Here is a 9,893-nt window from a genome sequence, read left to right as displayed (position 1 = left end):
AGTAGAGGGGCTGAGGGGCGGGGCCTGACATCGGGGGGCGGAACCGTAGTCGTGGCGCTTGGACCGAAGTTCCTACCCTCTCTCCATGACAGACTGAAAACGGGGCGGAGCCTCTAACGGAGGAGGGAATAGGGGCGTGGAGGGCGCCTTGTATACCTCCAATCGAGAAGGGATGCGGGGCTATGGCCTCCGGTTCCGGGGCGGAGCTCGGGCTTGGCGGGCGGTGAGCTGCCAGAAGCTGGCCAGGCGCGCGCGCGGTTTGGTGAGTGGTTCCGGCGTGGGCCGCCAGTGGTTCTGTTGGGTCCGGCCTGGCCCAGCCCGTGGCCTCTGTTATCCCTGGAACCTGCGGAGTCGAGCCCCGGCCGGCCAGCATGAGTTGGGAGCGAGGCTGGCCCAGCTGAGCCGCGTGTGAGGCGGGAAGGCCGCTCGAGTCGGCTGGGCTGGGTTCGGGGAGGGGACGGGGACCCTCGGGCGTCTCTATGGCAACCTCGTGTGACTGACACGTCTATAGCGCTTTTAGGTTTGCAAAAAGAACTCTAATAACGTTGTCAGCAGTATCCCCATTTTACGGGTTCTCCGAAGCGAAATGACTACGAGTTATACGTAAAATCATAGATACAGAGCTAGAACAGAGGCTCTTCTAGCCCCACCTTTTTTTTACTAGCAGATGTGGGACTAGATCTCAGGGTCCCTGGTGCCCAGGCCATTTCTCCTTCCAGGAATTTATATGATTATAATTAATACCATGATTTGGTAAACTTGCCCCCTCAGTTTGAACCAAATTAAGAAGTAGAAAATGCCCTTATCCCTGTTTCCCCTATCCCTTCCTCAAATGACTGTAGAGACAAATATAAGTATCTTTACCGAAAAAAACGCTTCAGTCTGTCACTCATTAACTCAATTCAGGCAACTATGTAGCACAGTGGATAGAGCACTAGACATGGAGTCAGAAGACTTGAGTTCAAATCCACGTTCAGATACCTACTGGGTATGTGATCCTGTGCAAATCACTTAACCACTGTCAGCTTTAGTTCCCTCTTATATAAAATGGAGATGATAAATAGCACCTATCTCCCAAGTTTGTTGTGAGGATCAAATGAGATCTTTGTAAAGTGTTTTGTACTATATAAATATTAGCTATTATTAATTCACAAACATTTGTTTGTTGAATTGAATTTAAATACCTACTAACTACAATATACTATACTAAATGCTGTAAAGGATTCAAATTTTAAATGAATGGTCTCTGCCCAAAAGGAACTGATAATCTTGCCAGATGATATTTTGCCCAATTTTAATCTGATTTCTGCTAGAACTGAAATTCTCTTTTTACTTCTCCAGTGCCTTCCTGATATGGTATATTAAATTAATCTAAAGGTGAGTAAGGTAGAGGAAGCCTTCTGGATATTTACTGTAACCAATTTCTCTTTTATTTATGCAGTGTTCCTAAGCCAAAAATCAGCCCAAGGACCTTGGCCATGTTTTCAGAGCAAGCTTCAAAGAGGGCCCACACACTCTTGTCCCCACCATCAACTGAGTCCTCTACCTTTGCTCGAGTACCTGTGACTACTTATACTAACTCTTCCCAGCCTTTCCGTTTGGGGGAACGAAGCTTTAGCCGGCAGTATGCTCACATCTATGCTACACGTCTTATTCATATGACACCCCTCCTGGTGAAACGGGCTCGGCAACGTTGGAGTGAGTGACTGAAGTTTGTGGGATGTTTTTTACTAGTATATAAATTTTGGGGCAGCTAAGTGGCACAGTAGTTAAAAGGCAAGGCTTGGAGACAGGAAAATCCAAATTCAAGTCCAGCCTCAGACCCTTAATAGCTTTATAACCCTGGACAAGTCACTTAACTTTTTGCATTGATTTCCTCAATAAATAGGAACAACAAGAGTATCTACCTTACAGGGTTGTTGTGAGGATCACATGAGATAATATTTGTAAATCACTTAGTACATAGTTCCCCCTATATAAATATTAGCTTTTATTATGTTTTCACCCACTAGGAAGCAATAAGCTTTTCTTAGAGTTATTGAGAGAAAATCTTCCCTAGTAGTGATTCCATAGTTTGTCGAAAAGGAAGATATTTTTTCTTGTCTTCAATTAGAGTTTACAGAGTTTTTTCTCTTTCCCCTAATTCTCTCCTCCGCTTTTCTATCCTCACATACTTGTAAGGTATAAATAACTATTTTCAATTAGCCACTATTGCTTTAATCTTTCTTAAAGAGCTGTTATTTTTAAAGAAAATGAAGACCTGGATGTGTTGTAGGTGAAGATAAAGTAAATGAGAAAAGAAAAAGGGGTGACTAATAGAGCAGAATCCAGAGGAGGGAAAGAGGGGTGGGATACAAGGAGAGAGGCAATGCTTTAAGGGACAGAGGAAAAAAATTGAGGTCACATTGGCTGATCTTAATCTCAGTAATATGGGAAAAAAGTTATAGTCACTGGCTTTGGGGTAAGAATGGACAGAAGTTGGCATAAGGGACTGAAAAGAGTAGAAAAGATTTAGAATAGCTGTTATGGGGAATAAAGCAATAACAAATTCAGTTTCACAAGCTTTTATTAATCTCCTTCAATATGGAAGACATTGTGCTTCATAAGAGGTGACTAAAAGAATTATCACTTAGTAGTGGGCCCAAGTGCAGTTAGACAGCATGTACTTGCAGTAGACAATCATTTTTGTTGTTTTGCTTTTTCTGTTATTACCCCCTCTATCCATGTTCTGTGATGGGAAGAAGGAGCAGAGAAAGCAAATAGTGGAGTTAAAAGATTAGGGGATTAGCAGAGAGGGAGTGGCAGGTAAAGGAAGCAAAGGATTTGAAGGTAATAGCAAGGGAACTTTAATGCTCACCCCACAGTTCCCTGTAGGTAAGGTAATGAGTAAAGCCAATGATAGACTGGAAATATAGTAAGACCAAAATCACTGTGAAGATTAACAGGTTCACTAAAGTTTGAGAAAATATGAGAGATGGAAATCTGGGAATTTGTGATCTGGTTAGAGAATAGAATTCAAAAGTTCAGAATCTCAAAGTTAGAGAAGATCTAAGTCATGATGATGTCCAGGATGTAACTGTGCCAGTTGATGGCAAAAACCAAGTGGAACTAGAGGTAATGAAGGTAATGAACTCAGAAGGTTCCATGAGGTCAGGGTATTAGATCATTAACATGAAGTTGGATATGACCAAGGATGATGGCAAGGAACACAGTGAAGGGAGACACTGGACCTGATAAACCAAGTTAGCTATTGAGGAAATAGAAGAGTGGCCTAGAAGTTAGTTGACAATAAGCATCAATATTTCAGTCTACCCTGGACACCTCATCATTACTTCTAACATTGTTTCTGTGGGATCTAACTTTTGGAATACTGCCTGTTTATAACACTTAAATCTTGAATCTTTATGTTTTGTTATTTTTTCAAACCCATCTCTTTTCCACCCCACTTCCATTTTTCAAAGGGTAAAAAATTCTCAAGAAAGATTTCTCCCCCAAAATTTTATTCTGTTTTGATTTGGTCTAGGCCATCGTATCACTTTAAATTTCTCCTCTAGGGGACAGCTGGGTGACTCAGTGAATTGAGTGCCAGGCCCAGAGATGGAAGTTCCTATCTGGCCTCTGACACTTCCCAGCTGTATGACCCTGGGCAAGTCACTTAACCCCCATTGCCTAGCCCTTACCACTTTTCTGCCTTAGAACACAGTATTGATTCTAAGTTGGGAGGTAATAGTTTAAAAATAAATAAATAAATAATAAATAATTTTCTCCTCTAGCTAGCTCTACATAGAATAACAAAGCTCAGGACCCCATCATTAGTTCATCATTCTTCTTGTAGTGCCACAGAGTACCTTTGTTATTGCTAGTGGGTACCAAGTTTTCTTCCTTTGTTAATTGCTATCCACCATCCTAAAAACCATCCATATTACTTACAGGATTAGGATTCTATTAAAGTGTTCTCTTGCAAGGCTGTATCTTGAGTGATCCTCTTCTGTACATAAAGGATGAGGGATGCTGAGGCCAGTCTTTGCCTCACTTGAGGCTTGAGAAGTAACATAATCATTGCTATCCACAGGCAGTGAAGTGAGTGTAAGGAAGCTCTGTGAACTGCAGCCTGGAGAGAAATGTTGTGTGGTGGGAACCCTTTTTAAGTCCATGCAGCTGCAGCCCTCCATCCTTCGGGAAATCAGTGAAGAGGTGAGACCTTTTATCTCATAGCTATCCTGCCATGCCCTTGGGAGGGCAAAGCTAAATCTGAAGAATCTGATTGAGGGGGCTAGAGCAACAAGGGTACTTAGGTTTGAAGGACACTGCCAAAGGTGGTTAGGACATTTAGGTAACTCAGTAGATAGAGCACTGAACCTGGAGTCAGGAAGTCCTGAGTTCAGATGTGGCCTCAGACACTTCCTAGCTGTGTGATCCTCAGCAAGTCACTTAACCCTGTTTACCTTAGCTTCTTCATCTGTAAAATGAGCTAGAAAAGGAAATAGTAAGCCATTCCAGTATCTTCCTGTTCTCCAGAAAAAAGTTGGAGGAGGGATCCTGTTGGTCAGGGAAGAGGCTGAGTGTTCGGCAAAGTGCTGGGATGGGCGGGGTGGGAGTGGGGGGACGGATGAAGGGGAAGGCAGGGAAGAGTAGAGCAGGGGCTTGGCTGAGGAGTCCCCATCTCCCCCCACCCCCCTGGAGTGTAGAAAAACACTGGTGTCCAGATGCTGAAAGTATGATGGAAGGAGAACGGGGAGTTATCTAAAACCAAATCAAATTAAAAAAAAAAAAAGTTCAAAATGGAGTCAAAAAGAGTCAGACACAACTGAAAACAATTAAATGACCAACAGAAGGTTGTCCTAGAAAGATATGTTCAAGTACAAATCTAGCTAACATTACCCAGTGAAACCCAAATGTATACACTTCTTGGCCCTTTGTTCTCTTCAAGTCAGACTTTATACATAGGCACAGGAAGAATAGGACTAGCATCTGAAGGAGTAATGGACCCCTTGAATACAAAAAGGAAGGAACAAAGAAGAATATAAGGCTAAATGAGTTGTTATATTAGAGAGATTGTAGGAATCTTGAACTGTAACAACTTTGATTCTTTAAAAAAAAAAAAACTAAACCTTCATTTTTATATTCTAGCATAATCTACTGCCCCAGCCTCCTCGGAGCAAATATATTCACCCAGATGATGAGCTGATTCTGGAAGATGAGTTACAACGCATCAAATTGGAAGGCACTATTGACGTGTCCAAATTGGTAACAGGTATATGGTGCATGAAAGGGCTAGACCTAGGAGGAGCACATGCTACCCATCTCCTGATAGAGAAGTGAAGGACTCAGAGTGCAAAATTACATGGCCAATGCCAAAATTAGTTTTGCTCTACTATACATGTTTGTTAAAAAGGATTTTGTTTTTATTTCATTCTCAATTAGAGAAGTGGGAAGAGGAGATTGGAGTGGGAAGAAGACTAAATTTTTATGGGCTAAATGCAAAAAACAAAATATAGATTTATTAGGAGCAGAGGAGATCTAGATGGGTGTGGATGAAAAAGAAGTCTACTACTCTCCTGCCTAATGTCAGTATCACCAAAAGGGGCTACAATTTGGCTTGAATTCCCAGTGGAGAGTCCCTTACCCCAAGGGAGGCAGGATGACTTCACACACACACACACACACACACACACACACACACACACACACACACGTATAGTCCTGACAATTTGGGGATTTGGATTTAATAAATATGTCGAAGAGAAGGGGGCTACACCTCTATGCTTCTCCTGTTTAATGCTGGGACCTTCATCTACCTTGCTTTCCAGGAATAGTGCTGGCAGTACTGGGCTCCGTGCAAGATGATGGCAAGTTCCTGGTGGAGGATCATTGCTTTGCAGACCTGCCACCCCAGAAACCCATGACAGTACCTGATGCAGACAGGTGGAGTTTTTTGTTTTAAACCCTTACCTCCTGTCCTAGAATCAGTGCTAAGTATCAGTTCCCAGGCAAAAGAGTGGTAAGAGCTTAGGTAATGGGGGTAACTTGCCCACGGTCACACAGCTAAAAGTATCTAAGGTCAGATTAGAACCCAGGACCTCCTGTCTGTAGGCCTGGCTATCTACTAAGTCATCTAACTGTTCCCAAACAGCCAAATTGTAGCTTTAACACTAAGGCCTGCTTTTGGTTGCAGCTCTTGACCCTCTTTTAGCTCAAGGCCATGATATACCTTTTAGCTTGCCAGTTGCCTCAGAAATTATAAAGCCTCATTTCCCAGTACCAAGATCATCAAATGCCTTGTTTTTCAGAAACACTTGTTTTTAGAGCAGCCCTGCAAATCTGTAATCAGGCTTGAGAAATTCCCCTGAAATTCTCCTGTGGCACTGCTGAGCCCTGTGTACCTGCTGGTAGTCCCTTCTCCTTCAGGGACCACCCAGAAGAATGCTAGCACCAGCTTAGCCTTAGCAAATAACTGACCTTCTCTTTCAGGTTTGTGCTGCTGGTGTCTGGGCTGGGCCTGGGCGGATGCAGTGGGGAGAGCTTGCTGGGAACCCAGTTGATGGTGGATGTAGTGACAGGGCAGCTAGGCGATGAAGGAGAACAGAGCAGTGCTGCCCACATCTCTCGTGTCATCCTTGCTGGGAATTTACTCAGTCAGAACACACAGAGCAGAGATTCTATCAGTAAGGTAGGGATTCCACCTGTTTGAACTCTCCCTAGACCCTCCCCTGAAGAGAGGTCTGGCAGTCCCTGTTTGACTAATGCCTTTGGGGATGGGGGTGGGACTAGAGTCATCTCTGCAGTGAATGAGCTTCTATGGGGAATTCTAGAATGAACAAGGATATAGATATTTTGTGTGTCTATTTTTAACCTTTCCCTTCTTTCTTAGAATCTATACTATATGTTGGTTCTAAGACAAAAGAGTAGTATGGGCTAGGCAATGGAGGTTAGTTAACTAGTCCAGGTTCACAAAACTCAAAAGTATCTGTGGTCAGATTTGAACCCAGGACTTCCCATATCTAGATCTGGTTCTCAATCCACTAAGCCACCTAGGTGCCCCCTAGGATGCAGGTTCTAACAATAAATTTCCTGGAGTGGTTGCCGGCTTTTTGTTGTTGGTCGCCTCTGGCCTGATTGTGTTATCAGAGAAATGGGGTATTGTAATAGCTTAAATTCTTCCCTTTTGTCAATTTCCTTAAATAGCTCAGACATCAGGACCTATTTTTGACATAAAGCCCACTTTCTTCGTTGAAAAGTGTGAACTAATGGCAGTAGGGGTCATGGCACAGGACTCAGCTTTGTCCTTGGTTGCTGGGTGCCATTCTGTTCTTCCTAGCAGAGTGTCATCAAAGGCCTGAGTACAGGGCTCTGGGGGAAATTCTTTGACTCTATACTTTCTTTAGGGACTGACTTCAACTATTGGAATTTCTGTTTCTAGGCTAAATATCTAACTAAGAAAACACAGGCAGCTAGTGTGGAGGCCATTAAGATGCTGGATGAGATCCTGCTACAGCTAAGTGTAAGCACATCTGAACCTGTGATTACTGTTAGGAGTTCTGTCCCTAGAGCTGGAATTGGGCAACAAATGGCATGTGGGTGTAGAAATTCAGCATTTGATAATAAGGTTTTGGCAAACATATTTTCCTATTTTCTGTTTTGCTAGGCCTCAGTGCCTGTGGATGTGATGCCTGGTGAATTTGACCCAACAAACTACACTCTACCTCAACAGCCACTTCATCCTTGCATGTTCCCACTGGCTACTGCCTATTCCACACTGCAGCTGGTCACCAACCCCTATCAGGCCACCATTGATGGAGTCAGGTACTTTCAGGCAGTTTGGCTCAGAACTGAAAACTTTTTCTATTTTTACTAGAGACTAAACTGTTAGGAGAAGGGACATGTTTTAGTGGAAATTTCAAGTGGAGATGGGAAGTGGTACTGCCATTTGTAACTTTCAGATTTCAGGCCTGCATCATACCAATCACAAGAGGCCAAAATGACGTTCGGCACACCACTGAGTCTTCAGGGGTAAGCCTGTAAGGGTCACATAGGACAAGTTGTGACTATGTCCTACCCAAGGACAGAAAAGGGCTGTTAGAATAGAACCAGATTGAAATTTGCCCTACAGGTTCCTGGGGACATCAGGACAGAACGTGAGTGACATTTTCCGGTATAGCAGCATGGAGGATCACCTGGAGATCCTGGAATGGACCCTTCGGGTTGGTCACATCAGCCCCACTGCACCTGACACTCTAGGTAATGAGACTCAGAGCCAGGTACTAGGGGATTAAGAGCCTGGAAGGATTAGTAATCTGAGAGACAATCTGTGGCATGGACTTGAGTAGTAACTTTGCATTGTCCTATTTGAGTAGGGGATTTAGAACCAGAGCTGATTCCAGAAGCCAATTCTTAGGTGCTTCAGCTTTTTTTTTTAGACAACTTACATCTGTTATAGTTCTAAATTACTCAAAAGTTCAGAAACTTGTGGCCTTTTCTAGCTATGTGTCTCTTCTCATCTGCCCTAAGAGCTCATAAAATTGAAATCAGATTGACACGTGAGACAGTTTTTCTCTTTATGTCTCTGATCTTCTGACCATTTTTTAAAATGTATTTTCCCTCTTCCAGGATGTTACCCCTTCTACAAAACAGACCCATTCATCTTCCCTGAGTGCCCCCATGTCTACTTCTGTGGCAACACTCCTAACTTCCGCTCCAAAATCATCAGAGGTTAGTTCCATCAATGGCAAGGATGCTAAGGGTCAGACGTATGTACATAACGGGATTTATTTTCATTTTGGACTAGTGTTCCATGCTCCCACTCTAAGCAGATGGATTTCTAGCATTCAGGAACAGTGTCATATGGTGGATAGACTAGACTCAGGAGACAAGGCCTGGGCTCATATTTCAGCTCTCCACCTCACAGCTGCATGGTCGTGGGCAAATCAGTTAGCTTCTCTAAACTCCCATTTCTTCTGTCAAATTCGTATTGGTTCTGCCTGCCTCAGAATTGTTATAAAACAAGATCTTGGATGTGATGGCCTCATAAATACAGAGATGGTTATTATTAACATTGGCTACCCTGGGACTAGCTCAAGCTCTTCTTTCTGGAGGCCAGGTTTCCTGGTTTCAGTAGAATGAAGGTGCTTCTGGTTATTTAGCTCCCCAACAGTTTAGGTGCTAATCTGGAACAAGACATGAAAATGAAAGCAGGGTCCAGTGCTAGGTAATTCCCTTGATCTCTGAGGATTCTGACAGCTAACCTGTTGAAGTTATTATTAACTCAAAGTCCCCTGTCTGCTGTGGTTTCCCCTGGAACTAGCATAGTTCCCAAAGGGTTGTGGGAATTCAAGGGATCGCTTAGCTCCTCACTTAAAGACTATCTCCCTTTCCAGTGTTCATTGAGATGCTTCAGGGGTTTCAGATTCTCTATTCTCCTCTATTCAATCTCTGCAGGTCCTGAAGAGCAAACTGTCCTGTTGGTCGCTGTTCCCAACTTCAGTACCACCCAGACTGCCTGCCTGGTGAACCTTCGAAACCTAGCCTGTCAGCCCATCAGCTTCTCCGGCTTCAGTGCTGAAGATGATGATGACCTAGGAGGAAGCCTGGACATGGGCTCCTGAGCCGGAGAGGTGGAAACAGCACAGATGAGCCAGGGCAGTGATGTCACATAGACTAAACCATGGGGTAAAGAGAAGACCTGGCATGATGCCAGGGGACTCTTATAAAGATAGAGCCTAGAGCTAAAAGGCCTTAAGGCTTCTTTCACGCCAGTGAACCAGAGTGTGTCACCATCTTGGCAGCTTGAAACTTTGTAAATTAAATCTGAAGATTTGCTTCCTGTCTGTTAAGTGGACTTGTCTTAAGCTCCTGAGGGCAGATTCAGGAGTGGAGATTCAGATCTCCCTTTGGCC

General features: G+C 43.6%; 1 protein-coding gene across 2 annotated transcripts; it reads left to right on the top strand.

The window, feature by feature from the left end:
- On the top strand, positions 1-9,816 carry POLD2 (DNA polymerase delta 2, accessory subunit). 2 transcript variants are annotated; one of them, XM_001379657.5, is made up of 11 exons: positions 1-262; positions 1,442-1,698; positions 4,073-4,194; positions 5,131-5,254; positions 5,811-5,925; positions 6,472-6,670; positions 7,421-7,501; positions 7,646-7,803; positions 8,111-8,238; positions 8,608-8,709; positions 9,436-9,816. In XM_001379657.5, exons 2-11 carry the CDS (start codon positions 1,479-1,481, stop codon positions 9,600-9,602), a joined length of 1,416 nt encoding a protein of 471 aa, XP_001379694.1. In that variant the 5' UTR covers positions 1-262; positions 1,442-1,478; the 3' UTR covers positions 9,603-9,816. The 2 variants fall into 2 exon arrangements, with proteins under 2 accessions (XP_001379694.1, XP_007475910.3); XM_007475848.3 differs by having other exon boundaries at positions 1-408.
- The last annotated feature ends 77 nt before the right edge of the window (positions 9,817-9,893 follow it).

Source organism: Monodelphis domestica, chromosome 1, assembly GCF_027887165.1.
Source record: "Monodelphis domestica isolate mMonDom1 chromosome 1, mMonDom1.pri, whole genome shotgun sequence".
Taxonomy (NCBI): domain Eukaryota; kingdom Metazoa; phylum Chordata; class Mammalia; order Didelphimorphia; family Didelphidae; genus Monodelphis; species Monodelphis domestica.
This window is presented reverse-complemented; position numbering and strand designations above follow the sequence as displayed.

Excerpts from the sequence above, each read along its gene's own strand:
- POLD2 (XM_007475848.3), top strand. The coding sequence starts at position 173 with ATGCGGGGCTATGGCCTCCGGTTCCGGGGCGGAGCTCGGGCTTGGCGG. Across the intron at positions 5,255-5,810 it reads CGTGTCCAAATTGGTAACAG|GAATAGTGCTGGCAGTACTG; the intron begins GTATATGGTGCA and ends CTTGCTTTCCAG. Across the intron at positions 5,926-6,471 it reads ACAGTACCTGATGCAGACAG|GTTTGTGCTGCTGGTGTCTG; the intron begins GTGGAGTTTTTT and ends CTTCTCTTTCAG.